Here is a 26,240-nt window from a genome sequence, read left to right as displayed (position 1 = left end):
CCTTGTTGATTAAAAAAATAGGATAATGGACTGCAGGTAAATACTCTAAATTTTTTGCTCATCTTATTCCAAAGTTCTTTCATATAGATAGGGAGATTACTGAAGCTTCTAGGGCTACATTGCATACCATCCCAAAAAAGCACTGTGAGTGAGTATGTACTGCCCTGCATGTCTATCCAGAATGGACATATCCTCTCTACAATTACATGGGTAGTGTGTTAAGACCAGAGTGAAAGTAACAAAATTCAGGATAAAATTTACTTTCAAGGAATAGCTATATCCAGCCTCACAGAGGTCTTAGGTTACTTGCTACTAATGTAACTTTGTGATAGCTTCTGTTTTAATAAGTGTGATGAAATTTTAGATAAGCAGACTGTACAGGCAGCTCTCAAATTATAAGCCAGGCATAAGGCTGTGTCTAATTTTAAAACTAGTGTGAAGGGCTCAATAAAGCAAGGGCTTGGGTAGAAGAGAGCGAGGACTAGAGTCAGCAATGCTGTGAGAATCAGAGAGGCCAGGGAAAGGAGGGTGGAGAGAGGGCAGGAAGGACAGGGGAAGGACTGAAGGTTTAGGGAACTACAGGCCTATCAGCCTGAACTGGGTGCCAAGGAAGGTAATGGAGCAGATCATCTTTAGTACCATTAGAGGGCACATACAGGACAACCAGAGAATCAGGCCCAGCCAGCATGGATTTAGGAGGGACAGGTCCTACCTGACCAACCTGGTCTCCTTTTATGAACAGGTGACCCACCTGGTGGATGAGGGAAAGCCATCAGGCTGTGGATGTTGTCAGCCTGACATTCAGCAAAGCCTTTGATACTGTCTCCCACAGCATTTTCCTGGAAAAGTGGGCATCTCATGGTCTGGGCAAGTGCACTCTTTGTTGGATTAAGAACTGGCTGGATATCCAGGGTCCAGAGAGTGGAGGGAAATTTACAGGTTCACTGTTTCCAGATGCAAAATCGTGCAACTGCTTATTTGGTAACTTAAGAAGAAAGTTAAGTATTCTCCATTTGCTTTTTATGTTATGATTGTTTTACAGATTACTAATGGAACACTAGATGTAAAAAAAATGATGAAGACTTGGATTATGCATAAAGGATTTCCTTTAGTCACTGTTGTCCGAAAGGGAAAGATTATTTCAGTACAACAAGAGAAATTTTTGTATCGTGTGGAACCAGAAAATTGGACATCAGATGCAAGGTTATTATCCCCTTAATACCTTTTATACATTAAAAGCAAGCTGCTGTCTTAAGCTTGTACATCTTTCTAACTTGTATTCAGGCCTTTTAGTGTTTCCTTTGAAGGCAGGTAGTAACAGAGAATTCAGCACAAAACTTTGCACATCTAGTATCTGCCTGAAGGTCCATGTCTATTTCCACTGAAGCAACTGGTAAAAATTGTTGACACCCTTTGTAATCTGAATTTCTTACATGCATCCTTTTCCTGAAGCTTTTAAGCTTGACATCATAAATTGGTTTTCAATACCAAAAGGCAGATCTCATAAGTAAAGGTTTCTTTACATTTGAGAAAGTTTGGTATGTTTAACAAGACTCTGGAGAATGGCAGGCTGCAGAAGCTTCACAGAAGTTACAGATGCATGTATCCTACTTTCGAGTCTCTGCTTTTAACTTCCAAAGCTGTATACCTTGGGCTTTGCTACAAGAAGGTAGAGAAGCTAGAATCAATTCTTTCTTGGCTTTGAAATTTTAAGATGACACTACTACATGACAACAAATGGCTTGTTAGGAAGAATGTACAACAGAGGCAATATCCACTGTACCAAAACCTAAAAGGAAGTACATATGCAAATACTGAAGAAGCAAAGATGTGGCAGTTGGTAGTTTTAAAATTTTGTTTACTGCAAATGTAACTTACCTTATGACCCTCAACAGTGTCTTCTAACAAAAATACGTAAGTGTGAATTCTTTGGATATTTTGCTGGTTTTATTCAGTTGTTTGAAGTTTTAACAGGAGCTAAGTTCATTGCATCACCTTGCAGAAAAATAGGTCTTTGAAAGAAATTTGTCTCTTGAAATGTAGGAATTTAGAGGGCTCTGTTTTATTTTTGTTATGCGGGAAAAGAAAAGCAATGTGGGGTTGAAAGGTAAGGGAAGAAGGGAAGGATTTTTAAGCTAAGTAATTTCTATTTCTAGTTGATGTAAATTTGGGGCATGTATGGCAAGGTTTAGAAAAAGAGTACTCTATGTGAGTCATACATAGAGGGGATCCCTGTCAAGATCTGATTAATATGTACAGCTTCTTTCATCCCACTCAGATATATGTTTTTCTCTAAATAGCCAAGTCCTTATCATCATTACGAGCCTCTTTAGCATTTGTTCTTCCAACTTGGAGCTCACTTAAGAAATTCTTTGTGGTATGCACTGAATTATGGTTTCTATACCATGATTTGGAATTTGAGTCTTGTACTTGGATAATTTTTAAATTTTAGTTCAAACTTGCAAAAGATCCAGGAAAACAATGTTGGACTCAGGTAAAAATCATACTGGATGAATTTCTGATGCAGCCAGAAATTTACTGTCTGTATGATTTCGGGCTAGCTAGCTAGCATGCTGGAACTAGGAAAGATGTACTAGAAATAGTAGAGTCCATCAGGGAGTAGTGCCATTTAAGATCTTCTTCAGTGATGTACACAGTGGGCTTAAGTGCTCAATTTGTAAATGACACCAAGCTGAGTGGTGCAGTTGGTGTGCCTGGGGGAAGGGATGCCATCCGGGGGAATCTGGACAAGCTCAAGCAGTGGGTCAGGCCAACCTCTGCTATCAGCACAGGCTGGGGGATGAACAAGTCAAGAGCAGCCTTGCAAAGGAGTATCTGGGGGAGTCGTTGTACTGGACGTGGGCCAGCAGTGTGCCTTCACAGCCCAGAATTCCAGTTGTATCTTGGGCTGCATCCAAAGCAGCGTGGGCAGCAGGGGAGGGAGGGGATTCTGCCCCTCTGCTCTGCTCTGCTGAGAGCCCACCTGGAATCCTGCACCCAGCTCTGGGGTCCCAGCACAGGAAGGATATGGACATGTTGGCGTGAGTCCAGAGTAGGTTCACAAAACAATCAGATGGACATGACACCTCTCCTGTACAAGGACAGACAGTTTGGGCTGTTTCACCCTGGAGAACAAAAGGCTATGGGGAGACCTCACTGCATTCTTTCAAGTACTTAAAGGAAAGATGGGGACAGACTTTTTATCAGGTCCTGTCACTGTAGGACAAAGAATAATGATTTTAAATTAAAAAAGGGTAGATTTAGACTAGATACAAGGAATAGTATTTTTACGATAAGAGTGATAAAACAGTGGCACTGGTGGCCCAGAGAGATGGTCAATGCCCCACCCCTGGAAATTTCAGGGCCAGGTTGAATGGGACTCAGAGGAACCTGATCTAGTTGAAGAAGCTGCTCATTGCAGGGGACATGAACTACATGACCTTAAAAGGCCTTTTTTAATCCAGTCTATAAAATTTACCCATTTCTCAACATGGTGGGATTTTTAAAAATAATTTCTGTACATGCTGTACATTTATTCTTTCATCATATTCTGGTGATATAAGTAGAGATTTATACTTTATTATTCTACACCGCATTCAGTGATTCTAGTATTATTAGTGTACAAAAGTGCTTAAATTAAAACAAGCCATTCAAGGGAGATAATATGTATATAACATGTCAGTAAACATTTGTTTTCCTTTGCAGTTACCTGTGGCATATTCCTCTCACTTACATAACAAATAGATGCAACTTCACCCATTGCACTAATGCATTTTTACTGGACCAGAAGTCAGGTATGTGAGTAAAAGCTTTGGTAGCAAGTTACTTTAGTGTTACCCATACATTATTTTTCTGAGAGCACCCTTGAGAAAGAGGTGAAGCTGAAGACAAACGGGGTACAAAATAATTTCATAGATCTGGAACAGAGCAGTGCTGATGTTGTCATCATCAGAGAGCTGGTTCCCTGTAGCACTATGTGTATAAATACATGACAGCAACTGGAACAGAATCACAGGTTTGAAATTTGTAAAAGCCTATGCTTTTCATTACAGTGCATACACATAATCTCTCAAACTGCATGTTCTTTGGAGAGCAAGTTATGTGAAAGTTGATCTGCCAGTTTGCTGAAATATTAGCAAGTAACTTTCCACTGAAATGTTTATTTTATTTAATTGTGTAGGAAAATATTTTATTTGGAACAGTAGGTGGGGCTGTTTGAAATAACAACTGGACAACAGGAGAAAAACTGATGCAACTTGGGGTGGACTGTGATAGTGTTCATTCAATCAGACGTAGGAAGAAGGATGAGGAAGTACAACCTGGTATTTTTGAACTGTCTTTCAAAACCTTCGTACTGGCTTTTCCTTTGTCATTGTAGGGGGAAATAGCGGGAAAGAATTTACTGTCTCTCTCAAAGTCTACTTCATGGACTTTGATTTGAACAAACAGTTGTTAAATGTTTGTTTCAGCTGATAACATACTGTCTGTCCACTAGCTGTCATTGAACTTCCAGAAGAGGTGGAATGGATAAAATTTAATGTAGATATGAATGGCTATTACATAGTTGACTATGCTGAAGACTGGAAAACACTGATTGATCTCATGAAAAAAAACCACACTGCTCTGAGCCCTAAAGACAGAGTGAATTTGATCAACAGTATCTTCAATCTTGAACGGTAAGACTTCTATATTGGAAAAGGTATTTAATGTGTGTTTCAAGGTTTTTTCCAAGTTAGAGAAGATCAGATTTAGTTTCTAGAGACAGCTGCTTTAGAGGAAGTTTAATTCAGTCTTTAATAGCCTTTTTGGAGCTGTTCACTGATGCTCTAGATGTTATCTCTGTCTTCTTTGTAGCATCATCTAGTTATTTGGATCACAGAGAGCCATGTGGTAATTTCCATTTCTGGAAGACACTGTTTTCTTTAGTGTCCAATAATCTACCTGCTAACTGTTTTCGTGTACTCTAGTACTCCACTTTAGAAAAGCAAGCTATTTCCCTCTTAAATTTTTACTGGTGCCCTCTCATGTGTTACACCACCACTATCGGAAGCAGGCAAGGCGGAACATATTGGATCGTCTCTTCGGAAACTGCTATTCTATCTGAGTACCCTTATTTATGATAAATATTTTCTGACTTCCTTACCCGTTTGCAATTTTTGTTAATTGGAGGTATGTTAGTGGCCATTGTTGCTTTGTTGTAATCTTGCTGTAAGTTAAAATATGAAAATTTCTACATGTAAATTGTTTCTTATGTCACTCCCTCTATTCACTTATCTCTCTGTTCGTGTAATTGAAACATCACTTCTGATTTGTTTCAGGGATTGTAATCTATTTTAATGTTTGTGTTCATTGACCCATAGTCTAGGAAGAGAGTCTCTGGAAAAGGCCTTTGAGTTGATTGATTATGTCAACAAAGAGAACAGCACTGCACCACTTACTCAAGCTTTGTTTCAGCTGAGTCTTATATACAGCCTTTTAGACAAAAAAGGTGAACAACCACTGGCAGCACGAGTCATGGTATGTCTTAGTTTTTCATAAATGATAATTCTAAATAATTAGCTATAATGTTCTTTATAGTTACACTCTCTTTTTTACATGTTTACTGCTGAATATATTCATTAATTTTAGTAATGGATGTGGATTCTTGAGAGTTGCTAGTCTTGCCAGTTTTTTCTAATGGTCTCTTACCAAAATGCTACATTTTTTGGACAGCTTCTTCCCCTCTCCTTCCCGTGTTCCCCATATGCCCCAAAATGTTTTATAGGGAGTGTGGTGCAGTAGTGTCTGGGGCTATCTTAAAGTGCCCATACAGGTCAGTTTAGTACAAATATGTAATGAAAAAGATTCCATGTATTTTTCTTGTACAGAAAAGGTTTGTTGTTTTTTTTTTTTTTTCTTTTTTCAAAAGTTAGAGTGGCTAGAGATCATAGATGTAATTGCTTTGTAGAGAGACAACAGAAAAAAACCAGAATTGTTTTCTGTAGAAATAGAAACACAAGGATGGTTGTCATTGTCCTGTTCCAGTTGTGTAAAAGAGTAATACAATGTTTCTAGTCTAAATCTACAGATTTCACAGTGAAATAAATATTGTAGGTTCAGTTCTTGGTAAGCATATGTCTTTCATTTCTCGGTTTACCTTCTTATTATGGATCTTCTTCTCCACATTCATCTGCTGGTTTAAAATGACCTTTGCTGCTTTGCGGTGTAAAACAATAGTAACAGGAATTTAGTCTGTAAGAAAATCATTAAATGATTAGATAAAATAGCAGATGTTTTTTCTTTATGGTAGGAAGGGATAATTAGTGAGTGCTTAAGGAAACATAAGGGGAAAAAAGCAGTATTTTAATTTACCCAAAGTTGTTTCATATCTGCTATAAACAGCCCAAGCTCTGCTTTGCAATGCAATGTCTATGTAGTTTTATTTAAGCTCAAAATTTTCAGCTGAGATGTGGTAGCTGATCAGGCATCCAGCTGTGGTTTTGGCAAGCTACAGAACTACAAAACTGAAGGGTGTTCAGACTACAGACATAGAAAAGTTGTTTCTTTGTGCAAAATGAAGGTATATTTACTGTGACTTGGTGAAGTTAAAAACAGTTAAACATACAGAAGATGTAGTGCTTTGTGATTGTAAGCTGATTACAATCAAGTCTGAGCCAAGGCTCAAAGATGAGTCTTCAGTTTCCATGTGCAGTTTAAGATGTAACCTGGCCCATCTGTCACATTTATGTGATATCTGATACTTATTCTTACATTTAAGAAATAGCATGTGTAAGTTGGAATAAACAGATGAAAAACTAGTATGTTTAGCTTCCACAGTTCGAAAGCTCAACCTTTTTTATTTTTTTCCTTACTTTGAACTAATTTTCTATACAGAAAATCCTCTTGGAAGAGTTTGGCTGTTGCTAGTAACTTTTTCCTCCTTTAGCATAGGATAGAGCACTTGCTTGGAGATAAAATGGATCAACAGCACTGGACAGATGATGGGACCCTGTCTGAACGAGAGCTCCGGTCAACACTGCTGGCTTTTGCCTGCACCCATGATATAAGAAACTGTAGAAAAACTGCTACTGAGATGTTTGAGACATGGATGAAGTCTGATGGAACAAAAAGGTACCACAAAAACTGAGCTTCTACTTCTTCGACCCATCTGCTTTCCTGTTACGTTGCCACCACCATTGTACTTGAGAAAACACCCCAACAACAAACAGAACCGTCAAAAAAAAAAACCCACCACACCACCACCACCGACTTAGTATTGATAAAGAATGTGATTCTGTCTTTAACTGTTCCATGTGTAGAAGTAATTGCTGTTTCACAATGAGAGGGTGACTGTGCTAGGCTTTATCTCCAGTTTCATTTAGTTTAACTGCAAAACCAGCCATAAATTTTTTTTTTATCTGCATTTCCTGAGTTGCATGTTGAAAGAAGATAGTAGCAAAGCCAAAGCACACATTTTTATCATGCAGAATTCCTTCTGCTGTGAATTCATGTGTATTTTGAGCTGTAGAAAATTCTCAATTTTGTGTACAATTTACTTTGTTTTCACATGACAAAATTATTTGCTTTTTCCTAGTGACTGAAAGTATTAGATTGGTGTGAATTCACTAATGCCAAATCTTGGCATTAGTGCATTCATTGCTGCAGAATCAAATTGCTCCAAAGAGAGGCATCTCCTTCAAGTTAATATTTTAATTTTACGACGACTTTCTTCTATCCTCAGGTGAGCATTTTTGTACCCCCATGTTTATTTCTTTTGTTGCTTTTATTTTTCTCTGTAGTCTGCCTAGTGATGTTATGAAAGCCATATTTGCAGTTGGAGCCAAGTCTGATGATGGCTGGGAATTCCTCCTGAAGATGTACTTCTCTTCAGTTTCTGAAACAGAGAAAAGCAAAGTGATTGAAGCCTTGGCCAGCACAGAAGATGCCAGAAAGCTGATCTGGTATGAAGAGCCAAAAAGTGATAAAATCTTTTTGGAAAAGTGCATTTCCTTGTTTCTATTGTTGAAAACATTTGTGATTGCTAAAGAAAATCCATCCAGATGTTTTTCACAGGATTCCATACACACAAAGAACCAGATATTTTTTACTTAAAAATAACTTACGTAACAGAGCAGCACAAAAAAACAAATTCTGAATATGCATAAAGAGAAAAGAATTGAACTTACCGGCTTTGCACTACTGGTAACAGGAAATTTCAGGCTTTGCAGTGCAGGTAGCAAAATTGCAGGCTTTTCTATGGAACCTTAAAAGATTGATCTACCTTTATAATCAAAATAATAACTAGTTGAAGTATATTTTTTGTTTGGGTTTTTTTCCTCTGCTTTTTTCCATTTCTTTCTTTGGGTGAAACTTTGACTTTACATTATGTTCCTCTCTATAGAGTAAATCTTAATACTGCACGGAGAACACAAATATGTCCTGCTAATTTAGTCTTCAGCTTCCCTCTCTTATGTCTTTAATTGTATTGTTTTTCTTTTACAAGTTATTAGAAGTTACTTCATCTTTTCCAACACCAGTGAAAATTCAGGTACTCGGATTAGAGCTAAGGTCATTCTGACTTCTGGAAATTAAAGCTAAGTAAATACAGTTGTTGCAATAAAATGTAACATTGATTTCTTCCAGGTGGCAGAATTTGCTTGCTTGATGTATTATATCATCTTTCCATTTACTTGAGGACTTCCAGGAAACCCATGTGAGCATATGAATGATGTTTTCTTCCTGTCTCTGTGCATATGCTTTGTCTCCTAGGCTAATGCAGAACAGTCTTGAAGGAGAAATCATCAGGTCACAGGAACTTTCACATATCATAGCAACCATTAGCCAGAATTTGCCTGGATATTTGCTGGCCTGGGACTTCGTCAAAGAGAACTGGGAAAAGCTTACACGAAAGTAAGGCTTTTGATGCAGCTGAAACTTTTAAACTCACAATAGCAAAACCACCTGTTTCTTTGTTTCAAACAAGGCAATAAATATGAGGGTTCATATAAGAAGATTCGTATTTAAATTCTAGATCATGTTTTAAAATCAGAGTTTAGAAATATAACTTGCTACATAAAATTTGAACTCTCAACAGTCATTCTAGAGCTTTACAGTAATTCTGAACAATCTTAATTTTAATTTCTCTTGAAAGGTTGCTGTCTGTAAGATGACTGGTTCAGTTTAAAGATATTTATGTGAATCAAATGGATTCAAAAGGACATCCAGGGAAATAATTCAGCATTTATATTTTCTGAATTATCACAGCACTCCCAAAACCAAGTAACATAAATTTCCCACTTGCTTCAGAAATATGTTGTCTTTCACTGTACTTGAAGGGTACCCAGCAGGAAAGCTGGCCCCCAAGTCTTCAAAAAGCCAACAGTACTAGAAACCTCTGTTTCTAAATCCCAGCTTTGATTTTAAAGTTTCATGCTACTTGAAAAGTTTCTCCTCTATGAAAACATCTGCTCTAGCAAGCTCTTTATAACCAGTATTACAGAATTACCTCGCTTGAAAGAAAACCTAGTTGCAAGTTCAGTTCTGGTGGAGCTCTAGTACACATATGTACCACAAATACAGATTTTGATATTCACTGTGTAGTGTCCTCAAATAGTTCTTTACTATTTGATCTGCGATAGAAGTTTAAAAATTTTCCATGGCTTTTGCTCTGATTTTACATTTTAGAGGGTATAGGGAGCTAGAGGCTTGGATTTCTAAGAACATATATTTATTTGGAAAAAGAGGATATGTAATTGTAATGTAAGGTATTGCATTTACGTGCTTTTAATGTTTGCGAACTACTAAACAAAAAAGCAGAAATAGTAGAAAAGAATGCATATGTATAGCAAAACTGCATCTTAAAGTGTCTCCTAGCTGAAAATGTTTGTTTGTCTTACAGGTTTCACCTAGGCTCACACACTATCCAGAATATTATTACATGGTCAACTTCTCAGTTTGCAACAAAGGCTCATCTGCTTGAGGTTGGTGGCACAATCTACCAGAAAGGGGTATTTTTAAGAGCCACTGCTGTTTTCATTTAGTTGAAGGATGAGGAAAACACATGTTCACATGTTCTTTATATCCTTGAAATCCTGTGGAGAGTATGTATATCAGTTGCTTTCCCTATTTCACACATGGTAAATGTATGCATAGACACTGGGAGATTATATACCGAGACTGTGACAGAGTTGCATTACAGAGTTGAACCCAGTTATTGGTTTATGCTGTTGTGTTTTCCTGTACACTGGAACACACTCTCTCACAAAATAATGACTTGATCTATATGTAATTTTGGTCTAGATTTTGTAAACAAGATATACTTTCTGTATCTCTGAAATGTGATACTGAGCCATAAAAATTGCTTTTTGCTGTTTTTTCCCGTCATCACTCCCAAAGAGTTACTGTGGAAGTTGAGTATCAGTCAAGAGTTGTTTAATAGCTTTCAGAAAGCTCTGTTGTCTTCCCTAACAAGGCCTTGAAGTTAATGTATCAAGAATGGTTTACAGTTTAGTCTGATGTTTTCATTCAGATAATTTGGTAGAGATTGGTGTTAATGGTTTGATCTATAATATTTTAAGTGTTAGCATTGGCAGTTATTACAATGATGATTGGGTGTGGAGGTGTTCCAGAATGCTGAAGAGGGTTGCTTGCAGCAACCAGTTCTTTGTCACAGAATAGCACTCCTTTTCCAGAACTCTGCATACTCTCTGTTGGCTTTGTGATATGGTAAATGTAGGTTTATTGGTGAAATGACATACTGAAACCAAATGAGTTATTGCTGCTGTATCTGTGAAAAATGCTTTCCTTGCATTTTGGGAACTCCTTTGAGAGGTTTGCTTACTGCATAGATACAAACATTTCTCAAAGATAGATTTCCTGCAACATGTGTGTATAGCCTTTGCTGCTGAACCTATTTGGCTAATGTTGATTTTAATTAAGATTTTCTTTTTCTTTCTTTATTCTTGCTATGTAGGTCAAGTCATTTTTTGAGTCAAAATCAGAAGAGAGTTCTCAACTGCATTGTGTAAAAGAGGCAATTGACACAATTCAGCTCAATATCCAGTGGATGGAGAGAAACTTGGCAAAGCTACAAGACTTGCTGTAGTGCATATAATACTGTGCTGTGTCAGCCATTTAGGAGCTCTGTGAGCAGTTATTGTGTTTCATTTGCAAAAGCCAGGGTGAAACCAGGCATCACTGCAACATTGCACTATTAAGGAATCTAGATAGCTCAGGGCATGTCTCAGATAAATTTTTATTTTTCTTGAAGCATTTTGAGCAATATGTAAGTATTTACCCTGAAACTGTTTTCATCTATAGACCAAGCATCTGCACAAATTATTAAATATAATTTTATATGTGAAACTTAGGCCCGTTCCTTTGGAGTTAAGTTTCTTGGCAGAGGGTTGATATTGAGAGTCAGGTAAGAAAGAAAGAGTTACCGTGAACTGTTACTTCTTTGCAGACTGCTCATTGAGCAGTAGATTTTCTCTTAATGCAAAACTGTTTGTGGTTTCCACATTTGTAGATACAGAAGCTGTTGTGAAACAGAATTATATTTCAGATATGTAAGTGGTAGTGAATGTTATAAAGTTCAAGAGGTGAAATAAATACAATTACAATTCAATTCAAGTTTGGATTTTTTATTTTCATGGTGGTCTTTAGGAATTACACATTTAAAAAAACCTTATGCTAATAGTATACAATTAGATATATAAAAGTGGTTGGATGGTAATATGGAAAAGAAGAAACATAGCAAAACCAAGCATTTTAGAGATGGGATTTCAGAAACAGTCGTGTGACTTTGGAACTTGTACTCTTGAATTTATCAGATAGTTTTGAGAATCTCATCATTAATTGTCGAACTTCAACTGATTTTGCGGTATTGGTCTCTGACCAGCTGCACAAATTTGTATTTTTTCAGGTTAGCTCATCTGTTAGACTGATACTGATTTGTGCCCTTTTGACTACTGACTTTCAATTTCACCACTTCTTGCAGAGCTTTGCAGTTGATAGATTAGTCAGTCACTTCATTTTTGTAAGCTTCTGGTCTTTCATTGCCTGATAACTTGCAAATCACAGTGTAATTTGTTATCATTGTTCTCTCTTCATGGCACTAGTTTTAGGAAAGCTTCTAATTTAGATTTTAATGATTTGTTTTTCTACTATTGTAAAAAATCTTGTGAGAAAAAATCCTCAAAATCTTTTAAAGAACAGGAGCTAAAACCCTCATGTGCAGCACTACAAAGATGCAATACCTGCAGTGAAATCTGTGTCTTTCAGAAGTGGTGAAAAAAGCCATTTTGGAATTACTCTATATATATATATCTACACAATACATGCAACAGTAAACATACTTTTTAATCTTTTCATTTCACTACCAGTGTATCTTTTGTGGATTCATGCAAGCAGATTTAGAACTGTTAAATTATGGAATGAGAATTGCAATTAAGTATATTCTTGGAGTTTTTATACTGTCATGTACTATTACTTTGATTCCTCTTACATTTTAAATCTTTCAAATTCTACAGAAATATTATTTCCATCTTTGAATATGTGTGTATATATGTGTGTGTGTGTATGTATATATACATATATAAACATGCCATCTTTTTCTTCCTAGTCACTTCTTAAATTAAATTAGAAGTCAAATGTAAACTTCCATTTTTCTATCTCTGCTGTCCCCTCACATGTGTTTTATTTCATTCCTGGCCACAGTATTGAGTTTTAAAAAATTTAAAATCAAAACTGTGGAAGAGGATCCCATCTTCCTCCTGATTTCTGCTCTGGAGTTTTGAAAATTGTCACTGTTCTATTAAAACACTTTAGTGACAACTATGAAGCAATAACATGGAGCTGAGTTTTAGACAGGAAAGTGTACCAAGAAAATCTGGAAAGTTGGGGAGGTTTTTTTCATTTTACCATTTGTTGCATATGCATACTTTTGTTATGTCTGTTGCAGAGGTTTTAAAATTGTTTTTGTTTTAAGGAGTCTCCAGCCCTATTAATAAGTTGTACTGAACTCAATTCCTCCTTCCATGAGAAATGCTTAAATATAATTCTCCTTTTTTGAGTGTATTGGGAATTGATGAAGACTGAAATGTCTAAGACCCAGTGCAAGGCAGACTGCCTTTGCTGGCAGAGCTCATGTTGGACATGGACTTAGGGCAGGGTGAGGGTCAGGAAAAGGATGAGGTGTCAGTGCAAGACAGAGAGCAGCCCTCCAGTGTTAGGAGGGCTGTGAAAAAACCTCCAAGGGAAGGTGAGGACTGCCACTCCAACCCTGAGAGCAAGAGAGAGTTGGATGTCCTGTTAGCTGGATTCTGGTTAGAGCTAGTGTGAGTATGGCTAGTTAAGTTTAGCCATAGGTGCAGGACAAAAACTTGAACTGTTCAAGCTAACCCAGGTAATGTAGGATTATGGAATTCGTAGTATAACTTAGTAGTACTTAGTAAGTGAGACTACCATATGTAGGACACCAAGTATTAGGGGCTGTACAAAATGCAGACTAATAGGCTGAGGTGTAGTAAGAAAATGTTTCTTTAGATGCCTTAGGAATTGACTTAATGAGCTGGCAATGCTAGACGGATGACTACAGAATTTAAAGATAACACCAGGACTTCTGAAAAAGGATGCGTCATTGGGGCAGGGTTGATTTTGGAGGGAAGGGCCATGTGACAAACCAAGAGGTTTGTCATGCAGCAAACATGCAGCCAGAGAGATGTGGCTCCCACGTTACCTTCAGTGTCTGATGCTATTGGCACAATTGTCCAGCAGCATCCTTTCATGGGTGGTGCAGCTCCTCAGCTCAGAGGCTGTGTAAGAGTGGCCACGCAGGGCTTGATCCTGCACTTGATACTGCCTTTTGCCTCTCCTCAGCTCCAGATCTCCAACTCCATTGCTAAACTTCTGTGGTGGTAAGAGGAGAAGGCTGCTCACATCAGCACCTGCAGCTGCAGAAAGTGTTCAGAGAGCAGAAGGTAGAGCCAGAGGGTACTGCCGGTGTGGCACCTCTCTCCCATCACAGCAGCAGCAGGGATTTACCCTGCCATTTCTTTCCACTCAGCACCTTCAGCCTCTCTGCTACAGTTTTCATCCAGCTCAGAGAACAAGTAATGAGGGATGTGCTGCTCATCCTAGTTGGTCCTGAGGATGAACTGTACCCACTGGAATGGGGTGTCTGGGGATAGAAGACAAAGGTCCATCCTGGTACTGTGGCTATTGTGCTCACATTCAAAATGGGCATCAGATGCGCACCAGTTCAGCCATTATTATTGGGCTAGGCCCTTACCCCTAGGTCTGTGCAGGCTTGCCTAGAGCCGTGGAGGAGAAACATCTATTTCATCTTGGCATAAGGATAGACTGCTTTCTTCCCTGACACTTCCATTTTTAAAGGCAGGATCCCTCTAAGGAAGCTGTATTTAGCTAATTTACACACTTTACACTGCCCTAAATTAGAAAAAAAGTCTGGAAAAAGGTCATGTTGCTGAACAATGCCACTTTCTCCAACAAGAATAACTAGCCTGCAGAAGACCTCACTAGTGCCTCACATAGATTAGTGAGGAATGTGGATTGTTGCAGTAGTAGTCCTGCTCTGTGGGAGCAAAGGCATCCTCTTTCTGAAGCTTCCAGCTATGGGGGTCATTATGCCAGTGGTTGTGCCTGACCAGGGGTATCTGCATGTCCTTGCACAGGATTCAGAGGTCTGCAAAAAAGTAGCATTTCCTCTTGATATTGGGGAGCAGCTGGTGCAGAAACCACTGTTAAATCAGTGCATCCATCCAAGGATGAAATACCAACTTCTCTTGATTTCATTTTCACTGTATCCCTTAATGGTGCAGTCCTGTCCTTTTTCAAAGTCCATTTTGCTCCAGCTTTTGAACAAGTGCTGGCAGCAAGTGTTCCTGAAATTACAAAATCTCTTTTCAAATTTCAGCTTTGGTTGAACAACTCACATTTGTTCATGACTCATTAAAAAAAAACAACTCAGGTTTTGTTTAAATCTGCATGGCACAAGGTGACGAGATCAAATCAGCCCCATGATAATGAACTCAAGAATAAAAAAAGAAAATCACAGACCACAAAAATCACATAAAATCACAAAATGAAAAATGAAAAATCACATAAATCACAAAATGTCTGCAGCCATCACATCATTCTTCTGACCTCTCCAAGTTAGGAGCAGCCTCTGTGAGAAATCCAGCTATGAATTATCAAGCCCTGTTGGTGAAGGCTCACACCAGAGCTTCTGGGGAGGCTTTCCCCCTTGGTTTAAAAGCTGTAATATTTTTTAAAGCCTGTGGAAATAGCTATGTTTATTCATGCAGTATCATGTGCTGTTAACAATGTACAGCAGGTGTAGGGACTTCATGCAATGGACAAACCCACAATAGTGGTGGAACTTCTGCCAGGATGTCAACAGACACCCCCTTCCGACTTCTCATACTGAGTATTGACAGCATTGCTCATCATTCCCCAGTTAGCTGCTGCCTCTTCATCTGTATAGCAGTAGGAAGGTGCAAGCTGGGGCTGGGTGTATACATCTCTCTTATCCCCTCCCAGGCATCATCCACTCCCACATCCAAGCAAGTTCATAACCATCACACCTCGGCATGGCTTCTCCTCCAGGCACAGTTCTAAAAACTCAGGCTTGTAGTTTTTCCCATACCCACATGAAACACCCTATAGTATCACCTATGTTGTATGCAGTGGGAATACGAAAGTATTTATTACAGAGGGAGAGGCTGAGAGACCAAAAAGAAATTTCCTGCCCTCTTCCTAAGGGGGAAAAAAAGGAGGAGTAGGGGGGGAGGGAGAATTTCCAAACTGGGGGAAATATCAAAACAAATCAAAAACCTGCAGTGTTGACCACAGCAACTTTCAGAGTGCAAAGGTGGCACCTTCGGGTCTCCTTAGATCACACTTGGCCATGGGATGCGGCCATCAGCAACAAAGGCCCTTAAAAACCTGCAAGGGTGAAACTTGTGAAGTTGTGCCACACGAGGTTCAGGCTTCCCTTGGTGCAAACACTCTTTCCAGGGAAAACCTTTATCCTCTTTTTTATTCTCCTTTTGTCTTCTTTTGTCTTTTTTTCTCCTTTTTTTTCCCTTCTATTTTTTCTCTCTTTTCTCTTTTTCTCCTTTTTTCTCTTTTCCTCTCTTTTTTTCCTCTTTTTCTCCTTTTTTTCTCTTTTCCTCTCTTTTTTCCCTCTTTTTCTTCTTTTCCTTTTGCAAAAGCCAAAGGCCTAGAGCTCATGCCCACTTCACCTGAAATACCACTGCTGGCACAGCATGAAGAGCATTTCTGCCTTAAAAGCCAAATAACTACAGCAACAAACTGAAGTAAATATTTTTGTTTCTCTTTTCCCCTGTAACCAGGGCAGGGGAAGGGGATTACCAGATTTACTGAGTTCAAAGAAACAAAACCCCAGCCTCATCTCACACTCAAGTCAAACTGCAGCCCAAAGGCGGGCAGCCTGGAGCCTAAGGCAGGCTAGGGAGGGATTGATTGGCTGCAGTTCAGGCTGCAGTGGACCACAGCCCTCTCCTTCTGGGGCAGTGCCTGCTGATTCAAAGGTAGCCTCACTGCCACAGGCGCACTCTGTCCTGCCCACACTCCTCCTCCACATGTGCTCAGTGGCTGATGGTGACTTAGTTGCTACAGAAATAAAGTGGCCTATTTTCACAGATAGCTATGTGCACAGTCCCACTCATTCTCCTGTGGGAGCCAAGGCCTCCCTGAGCTGGGATTTGTAAAATGCAGCTGGAGGCAGGCAAGTCAGGCCCAAAGGAAAAGGGTCCCTCCAAAGGGCTGGAACTGCCCATGCAGAGAGGATGGTAAGTGCAGTGTAATAAGGGAATGCAGGTCCTTGGGGCTTCCAGGTCTTGGGGACAGCAGCTGGAAATGCAGTGTCTTAGGCTGCTGACATCTGATCCTTCTGTGTGCGTGCTGTACAGCACACCAGGAAACTTGAAACTGGACTCTGGATATCTGGGCAGGAACCTTCCATCACCTTGGTCCTCCCTGAACTTCATCAAAGGAAAGCTAAGAAAACTGGAATTTGGTAATTGAAGAGAGGAACTTGATGGTAGTAACTGAAATGGCAGTCCAATGCACAGCCTCTGCTGTACCTCTCGAAATAGGGGTAAGCTGTTCAGCAGTCCAATGGAAACAACTAAATAAACAAGCTCAACTGTAAAGGGGCTCTGGCTTATTGAAGGAAAATGACTTTTAATTAGAATTCTTCATAGTTACTTTCTAAACAACACCAAAAGAGCTTAGGCCTCGAGACTTTTTTTTTTCTTGAGGCCCCCGAGTTATATTTGTTTAGTTGATTTTTCTGTCGCAAAGCAAATGAAAACAATTTCACAAACTGATTTTAAGAATCAGAATGTGTGTTGCTTTTAATTGTAGCTGCAAATTCTGTAGGAATTTTGGATGCCAAGTAAAATCTTGTATCATTGTCACAGTACTGGCACAGGTTGCCTGCCCAGAGAAGCTGTGGATGCCCCGTTCCTGTTACCCTTTGAGGCCAGCTTGGATGGGACTCTGAGCAACCTAGTGTAGTGGAAAGCATCCATGTGCATGGCTGTGGTTTGAAACTAGTCGATCCTTAAGGTACTTTCCAATCCAGACCCTTCTGTGGTTCTATGGCTCTACGTTGCCCTTCCCCCCTGCCTCCAGAGGCCAGCACCATGCCCAGAACATAGAACCAGTCCGTCTGTGACATCAGCTCCAGGGTCAAGGGCACTGCAGCACTGCAAATTCTGTGGGCAGTACGTTGGCAGCTGCACTGGAGGTGACAAGCCCTCTCTCCTTGCAGCTGACTTGTGTCTCTGACCACAATGATTTTGCTGTCCATCCTCATCCTACTGGCTCTGTGCGGGCCTGCACATGGCACCTGTGGGTAAGTAGCCTCAGGCTTGACCTGAGGGGACCCAGACAAAGGCTTAGGGGGTTCCCTGAGGATGCCCACTTGCTACCTGTGGCTATGCCAGTTTCCAAAACCCTGGGCACAAGCCTCAGTTTATCACCAGCACCCAGGCTGCTGGCACCACTTGTCCACAGGGCTCAAGCAGAAATGGGCCAACATATGCATGCCCCAGGCAGTTCCCTGGCCCTGCTGGCTTTGCAACCAAAGCCCTGTGGAAACCTTCTCACAGGACAGTAATGACTTCTGCTTACAGACAGACCTGTGGGCTCCGGCCCATGGGTACTACCGTCAGCTCAACACGTGTTGTGGGTGGCACAGATGTCATGCCAGGGATTGGGGCCTGGGCAGGAATTGCCAGTGTCCGTTGCTACTGGAACCCACCGGTATCTGTGCATATCTGTGGAGGCACCCTCGTCAGCCCACAGTGGCTCCTCACAGCTGCCCACTGCTTTATCAACATCACCAAGTAAGGAGGATGAGGGTATGGGGATATCCCTACACCAGTGCATGCTATTCCCATCCCATTTCCTTGCAGTGTGCCTAGTGCCAGGAGGCCAGGGCCCAGGCCCAACTGCAGGGCCCAGCTAAGAGACTGCTCAGGCAGAAGAGTGGGCTCATGCCACTGCTCCCTAGCAGCCTCCAGCTTAACATATCTTGAGTCTACTTTCGCCCTCTGTAGTCCTGTTTTCCTCTCTGCCTCAGGAAGCGGAAGGCAGGGAAGTGCTGGGCCGTCACAGCACATGATACTACTCCCCCTCACCCCTTCTCCATTTGCCTTCCAGTCCCCTCAGCGAGTGGGCCATTGTGCTTGGGGCCACGTCACAGGCTCAGTCAGGCCCTGATGTGGAAGTGCGCCGGATTAAGCGGCTGGTCTTGCACGAAAAATATCGTCCTAATCTTGAGCATCACGACGTTGCCATGGTGGAATTGGACCGGCCAGTCCGGTGCAGGTCCTCCATTCAGCTCGCCTGCCTGCCTGGTCCTTCGGTGAAAGTGTCAGAGCTGAAAAACTGCTACGTTGCTGGCTGGGGTGACAGAATTGTAAAAGGTGAGTTCCCATAAAGGACCTGTGCCCTGAGGGCAAGGCTGGCACACCAGGGAGGGATGGCTGGGGCTTCCTGACAGCAGAGCCAAAATGAGAGTTGGGCTGTGGGACGTATGCCCCTGGAGGGATGGGCCTGACCTGCTGCCCAACGCCAGACAGCAGTGACAGAGCACTGCAACAGCTCTCTAGAGGCAGAGCCAAGCCCTAGGGAAGGACTTCAACACACAGGCCAGGAGAATGGGCAAGGAGCTGCTGAGAACTCATTCCTTTCTCTGTTCACAGCATCAGGTAAAGATATCCTGCAGCAGGCCAAGGTCCAAGTCGTGGATAACCAGCTCTGCAACAGTAGCGAGTGGCTGCAAGGCTACATCCATGACTTCCAAGTGTGTGCTGGGCAGGGCGGTGTTGGCACCTGCCAGGTAGGAGCGTGCTATGAGTCCCCCAGCAGTGTGGGTAGCCCCATCACACCACCAAGCACAGCCCAGTGCCTGCTTTGCCTGGCCAGTTGCTCTCCCAGCCACAGCTCTGCACCACTGCTGGAGCTTCCGCCCCCTTTCCCACCCATGGGTCCTTGCTCAATGAGGTCCAGATGCCAACCCTGAAACATCCAAGCACAGGCGAGACAGAGAGCCCCACTTTACAGGCCCCCATCCTACTTCCAAGGGTGTCAAGGTTCTGCAGGTCCCAGCACTTGAGTAGAGCCTTGCTCTGCCAGGAATCCAGTTCTGGCAGGGCTGGGAGAGTAAAGGAGCCAGCTCTAACTGCTTACAGGGGCACCCAAAAGCACCTTAATCCTCTCTGCTTTTCTTCAGGGTGACAGTGGGGGACCTCTTGTCTGCCAAGATAAGAATGCTGGCTTCTTCTGGCAAATTGGTGTGACCAGCTGGGGAGTAGGCTGTGCCAGACCTAAACGGCCTGCAGTCTCCAGTTCCACTCAGTACTACTACAACTGGATCTGGAGCAAGATGGGAAGGAAGCCAGCACCAGCAACTACTCCAGCACCAGCACCAACCTTAACGGCAGCCCCCGCAGTGACAATAACTCCAAGACCAACACAACCCTGTCCATTTCCACGTGAAAAGCTGCTGCAATTCTTTAATATGCTGAAGGATATCTTGCGGTACCTAAAGGGAAAACTGTTCTGAACTGCAGAATGGACCACCTGCAGTTCAGGCTATAGTGACCCTTTCCTTCAGAGTTATATTAATTTGAATTTCATTAAACTGAATTAAATTTTAAATTGTAAGGGAAAAAAAAAGAGAGAGAGAGACCTGCATTTTCTGCTCTGAGAATACTCTCTATCCAAATTTTATAAAATCCTACTGGCTTGACCACTGCCCAAGCAGCCCTTAACTCAGGGAACCCTTCATCCTCATCTAGGAAGAATTTGGCTTCACACTCCCTTACCTGTACAGATCAATGCCTTCCCTACAGATATTAATATATCTACAGTGGAAAAGTAGCATCTGGTGCCTTAAGTCTGCAACAAAAACAAGTGCCTTTGTCTACCTGGACTTCAGCAAACCCTTTGACGCCATTTCCCGCAGCATTTTCCTGGAAAAGCTGGCAGCCCACAACTTGGACAGGAGCACTCTTTGCTGGGTTCAGAACTGGCTGGATGGTCAGGCCCAGAGAATGGAGGTGAATGGTGCTGCATCCAGATGGGGGCTGATCACTAGTGGAGCCCCCCCAGGGATCACTTCTGGGGCCAGTCCTGCTGAATACCTTCATTAATAGTCTGGATGAGGGGATTGAGTCCCCCATTAGCTAATTTGAAATGACACCAAATTGGCTGCAAGTATTGATCTCTTAGAGGGTAGGAGGGCTGTGCAGAGGGACCTGCATAGGCTGGATAGATGGCCCAAGTCCAACAATATGAGGTTTAATAAGTCCAAGTCCCAGGTCCTAGACTTGAGTCACAACAACCCCCTGCAGCACCTCAGGCTGGGGCAGAGTGGCTGGACAGTGCCCAGGCAGAAAGGGACCTGGGGGTGCTGGTCAACAGGTGATTGAACATGAGCCAGCAGTGTGCCCAGGGGGCGAAGAAGGCCAATGGCATCCTGGCCTGGATCAGGAATAGTGTGGCCAGCAGGCCCAGGGAGGTTATCCTTCCCCTGGTGAGCACTGGGGAGGCCACACCTTGAGTGCTGTGTCGTTCTGGGCCCCTCAGTTTAGGAAGGACATTGGGACACTCACACATGTCCAGAGGAGGGCAACAAGGCTGGTGAATGGTCTGGGACACAGGTGCTGTGAGGAGCAGCTGAGGGAACTGGGGTTGTTTAGACTGGCTCAGGGGTGACCTTATCAACCTCTGTAACTCCCTGAAAGGCGGGTACAGCCACATGGGGGCCAGCTGGGCTTCTCCCAGCAACCAGCAACAGAAGAGGACAAAGCCTTAAGCTGTACCAGGGAGGTTTAGGCTGGACATTAGGAAACATTCTTCAGAGAAAAGGTGATTTTGGGCATTGGAATAGGCTTTCCAGGGAGATGGTAGAGTCACTGTCCCTGGAGGTGTTTAAGAAAAGACTGGACCTGGCTCTTAGTGCTGTGATCTGGTTGACAAGGTGGTGTTTGGTCACAGGTTGGACTCAATGATCTCAGAGTTTTTTTCAACCGAAATAATTCTGTGATTCTGTGATTGGTGTTTAAGGCAACTGTGCTCTTTAAATCTCTTACAATATTTTATACAGCTCTGGTCATCAAGGGTGTACAGGTTCTCAGAGCCCCTGAGAGCTGTCAGCAGGGAGCAAAACCTGTATCTAGACTTCACTAGAGACCACCTGCACAGGTGATACTTGACCAGCATACCCAGCTGATGTGCACAGTGCCTGATACTGGATTTTTGTCCACGGTGTTTACTTTGTAAGAGAACCTCCCCCTTTAAAAACTGCATTCAATTAATGACATTTTCTGATTCAAGAGTGAACTTGAAACAAAAAAAGACAGAAAAAAGGAAAAATGCAGCCTCCAGCCTTGAGATTTAATTAAAAATCCAGGACCTCAAAGATATTGAACCACTTAATTCCCAATATCTGTTTATCACAGACAGGTGATAAACACCTACAAATTTTCAGCTGCCAGAGATCATCATGAGAGCTGCAGGCTGAGCTCTGGATGGGAGCCCGAGGCAAGAGGCCATGAACTGCCAACCCTTGGCACAGGAAGGGGCACAGGGACCTGTGGCATCAGCCTGGGCACTGGACACTGAGACACAGCAGGAGCTGAGACCCCCAGACTTTGGTGCTGCTAGGGTATGAAAGCCCAGGGGTTCCTTTGTTCAGGGCCCCTTCTCAGAGGCACCAACTGGAGCTGTTGTTATTTAGTTACTGCACCACGATTAAGCTATTTGAAGGACTTGGATGTCTGAGACTCTGCTATGGGAAACCTGGGGTTGAGTTGGTAAGGAATCCTGGTCCGAATGTGAGTGTGAGGGGTGTAGCTGTGAAGGGGCTTCAGTCCCAGCTTAGGTGGTGCAAATGTGACTGCCAGAGTGGCTCCTGCATGGTCAGAGAGGGAAGCTTCTTAACAGCAGGATTCAGGGCTGGATGCAGGTGAGACCAGGCTGTGAAAGGCCCTCTTGGTCTTTGCAGCCAGCTGGATAGCAGCTTTATGGGGAGAGCAGCAGGGAGCGTGGCATGGCCTGGCTAGAAGGTGCCTGGGCCTTATACTGCCAGCCGGGGGTCCATGTACAAATCACGAAAAGGACGGGACTGCTGAGGAACGCATCTCACACTGTTTATTTTCCAGCATCAGTCTCATTACATGGTTATGGCAATGGGAAGATGCCAGCAGCTCACATCCCAGGCAGCAGACCAACAACTTTGTCAGTTGTTTGACCAATCACACAAAACAAAAGCATATTGACAGTAGTTCCATCCAACCACTATAAGCACACATCCCTTTGGTTAAAACAATGCTTGCTTATTTCAAATACAGTACCTGCTTGTAAGCCTTAAGATACAATGCACAGACCTTCATTATTAAGCTTAGAACTTCCTAATATCCCTCTAGATATACTTTTCTGTAGCTTAGGGAGTTATTCTAGACAAGCATTAATACACAGATCATTATTCTATTTGTCCTTATTTTTCTACTTCTTATATAATTTTTCTGCTGACCAATCTCATGGCTACTGCTTAGCTCTAATTGCAATTCTGCTGTCTCTGAGGCCTGCCTTTTGCAGCTTTCCCCAAACCCTCTGATTTTAAGGATTCCCACCATTTCCCCTCTTGGTTCAACTAAAAAGAAACCTTCATAACCATGTCGTTTATTAACTACCTTGCGTTTCGTAGCTTTACTATAATTATTTTCTTAAAGCATCTTTTTTGATCACATTAAGCATTGCTATATTACAACACAGCAATTTTAATGCTGTGAAAGTCCAGTCAGTTCAAAGGGCAAAAGTCATGTCTGATAACAACTATGATTCATTGTTCAAAAGAGTCTTGCCTGTTCCAATGTCTTAATTCAAAACCTTCCTCCATGTCTATACCTTCATCCATCATCTCTGTAAGATTTCAAGAACTCTCTGTGAATCCATTTCCTACTTCTCTCTCTCATATGATAAAAACTTCTTTGATAGTCTTGTCCGTCATTTGTCGCACATACCGAAGTAAGCAAGGTATCACTACTAGTATCACCACTAAAACACCCAACACCTATAGACCTATTTTATAAAGTTCCCTTAGTCAAGGTGCAAAGCTCCATTCTTGGAACAAATAATCTAACCAGGACCCACCATCTTCTTTAATTTGAGCTGTCAAATCTTTCAGCTTTTGTATGCTTTTGTGGATGGATTCAGAATGATCAGACAGGTTCATACAACACAATCCTTCAAATTCCTCACAACCATGTCCATGTGCCAGTAAAAGAGAATCAATTGCTGCTCTATTTTGAAGGGTAGCAGGTCTAACACTGTTAACATCAGTCAGCATATCACTGATTGCAGTGGATGTAGCATTAGTTTGTTTACTCAGCCAACATCCACCCTGATCTAATTGCTTCAATGCCATTGCTGAAGCCAGCTGGGGTAAAAACAAACCTGCTGAAACCTTTTTCGCAGCATTCCAAGGTATGAAATCACTCTTACAATTCTCATCATAATGATGAGCAGATCTCGTTGCCCTATGTTTCTTCTTAATGACTGCTTTAGCAGTAGGTGCTATCACAGTGAGCATTCCAATGCTACATGGGCCACCTTCAAGGCGTGATGGAATGCCCTGCCAAGCCTTATCTCCACAAATGAACCAATATTCTTTTGGTAATTGTCGTGGATATTGGTCAGCCTTGGAAAGCACACCCCAACTGTTTGAATAATTACACCAAAAAATTAAATTTCTATATGCAAAATAATGGGGAGTAACATTGTACTTTGGAGCATCACCTTCTCACCAATCATTAGCTGTAAACATTAAGGCAAAAATCCATTGTTAAAGAAACAAGGATTTCTAATTCTTGGGGTTCAGATCCTGCTTTGGGAAGTTCTTTGGCCCAAATGTCCCAATTCAATACAGGATTGCTCCCATTGTCAATTTCACCAAGCTTACTATTAAATTGCTTTTTGATCAAAGGCAAATCCTTTACTGGCACATCAGCTAGACAGGTTGAGAAAGGCTTTTCTGGTTCTGAATTAGACAAACATATGGTATCTGGGCCTGCTGCCTTGGCTAAGGTCACCCAAACATTTGGTTTTGGTTGTTCCACAGACAAATCTGCACTACAAGAAGCAATTAAAATCAACAAACACTAGCGTATCAATTTCACTCCATCCTTTTTGTGAGCTAATTTTGGCAAAAGATCCTCTCATATATATAAATTTGAAAACTTTGCTTTTGACCTTTAAAAAAAAAAATCACATTTGAAAATCCAGTAGAGGGGATCTGCAACATAACAAAACAAAAACCATGCTTTTGCCAAAAATCAGCTCTATGAAACCAACAATTGACACATTTAAAAACAGCATAAAATCAGAGTTTGCAGGTTCCAACGATGAAAAAGGAATGTCAGGCATGACTCATGATCCCTCTCTTCAGCTCACGTCTGCGTACTTCTACAATCTTGAACTCGTCAACACATTCTGGGGTGCGATATGATTTGATGTTTTTGGTTGGGACCCACTTAATTTCTGCACCTGGAGAGACAGAAGCATCCCCTTTGCCCCAAGTGATTAATCAAAAAGGACCTTAAATTTGTCATATCTCAGGGTTCCTAATTAAAACAGGGGGGTTTCTTTCAGTTTCGCCTGTGTGTTATTTGAAAAATGCCTAAATATTTTGTTGCAGACTGGGTTCTGCAACAGAGCTGTTTAAGACATTAAAACATACAAAACTTTGTTCAATCTCATCTGTGGTGTGACCTCTACTTCCCCCTTCTGTTGATCAAGACTGAGTTTCAATGTCTGATGTGCCCTCTCAATAATTGCTTGACTTGTGGGAGAGTGAGGAATACTGAAGATGTGACGAGAACCCCATTCTTTTAAAAATGTGGCCAATTTTTGAGATATGTATGCGGGACCATTGTCAGTTTTTACTTCTTGGGGCACATCCAATGAAGTAAAAGCTTGCAAAAAATGTTGACAGGCATGACTACCTGTTTCACCTGTGGGAAGAGAAGAAAAAACTGCACCAGAGAACGTGTCCACTGAGACATGAATATTTTCAAATTTACCAAAGGAAGGGTATTTAGTGATATCTGTTTGCCATAACTGCAGGCTTTGCAAACCTCACGGGTTGACCACTCCTGTAGAAACAGGAGGCTGCACAAGCTGACAGTCAGGGCAAGTACTGACAATAGCTTTAGCTTGACTTTTGGAAATTTGAAACATTGGCACAAGTGCTTTGCACATTTTGGTGAAAAAAGGCATGACTCAGTTTTGCTTGTTCAAAAATATTTGGCAAAGTGTTTTAAATAACCATTGTCAGTTTGTCTGCTCTCGTGTTTCCTTCCACTAAAAATCCAGGAAGCGAAGAATAAGCCCTGATGTGAAAAACAAAATATGGATTAGTTCTATATTGCAAAGTTGTATAAAGACATGAAAGCCAACAATATAGAGTGTCATTACTAACATCCTTTAAAACTGATCCTTCTATTCTTTTAAGCACATCAGCAACATAAGCAGAATCTGTAATTAAATTAAAAGGCTGTGGAAAAAGCTGAAAAGCCTGAACCACAGCAGCAAGCTCAACAATCTGAGGAGATCCTTCTATTATTTGAATATCTGATTCCCAAGTTGTATTTATTTGGTTCAACCAAGTTACAACTGATTTATGACTTTTGCCAGATCCA

General features: G+C 41.6%; 2 protein-coding genes across 3 annotated transcripts in view; both read left to right on the top strand.

Moving 5' to 3' along the window:
* LOC121338542 (leucyl and cystinyl aminopeptidase) overlaps nt 1-11,605 on the top strand; it is a 52,662-nt gene extending 41,057 nt beyond the window's left edge. For both annotated transcript variants that reach the window (XM_041409632.1, XM_041409634.1), the window contains 9 exons: nt 1,043-1,203; nt 3,706-3,794; nt 4,496-4,676; nt 5,361-5,517; nt 6,926-7,110; nt 7,779-7,940; nt 8,749-8,889; nt 9,878-9,959; nt 10,952-11,605. In XM_041409632.1, the coding sequence (XP_041265566.1) occupies nt 1,043-1,203; nt 3,706-3,794; nt 4,496-4,676; nt 5,361-5,517; nt 6,926-7,110; nt 7,779-7,940; nt 8,749-8,889; nt 9,878-9,959; nt 10,952-11,083 (1,290 nt within the window). In that variant the 3' untranslated portion in view covers nt 11,084-11,605. The remainder of the gene's footprint in view (nt 1-1,042; nt 1,204-3,705; nt 3,795-4,495; nt 4,677-5,360; nt 5,518-6,925; nt 7,111-7,778; nt 7,941-8,748; nt 8,890-9,877; nt 9,960-10,951) is intronic.
* Nucleotides 11,606-17,822: 6,217 nt separating this feature from the next.
* On the top strand, nt 17,823-20,101 carry LOC121338543 (acrosin-like). Its single transcript, XM_041409635.1, has 5 exons — nt 17,823-17,884; nt 18,165-18,377; nt 18,694-18,959; nt 19,239-19,375; nt 19,769-20,101. Exons 1-5 carry the CDS (start codon nt 17,823-17,825, stop codon nt 20,099-20,101), a joined length of 1,011 nt encoding a protein of 336 aa, XP_041265569.1.
* Nucleotides 20,102-26,240: the final 6,139 nt, after the last annotated feature.

Source organism: Onychostruthus taczanowskii, unplaced genomic scaffold (assembly GCF_017590055.1).
Source record: "Onychostruthus taczanowskii isolate IOZ18803 unplaced genomic scaffold, ASM1759005v1 scaffold302, whole genome shotgun sequence".
Lineage (NCBI taxonomy): Eukaryota > Metazoa > Chordata > Aves > Passeriformes > Passeridae > Onychostruthus > Onychostruthus taczanowskii.
This window is presented reverse-complemented; position numbering and strand designations above follow the sequence as displayed.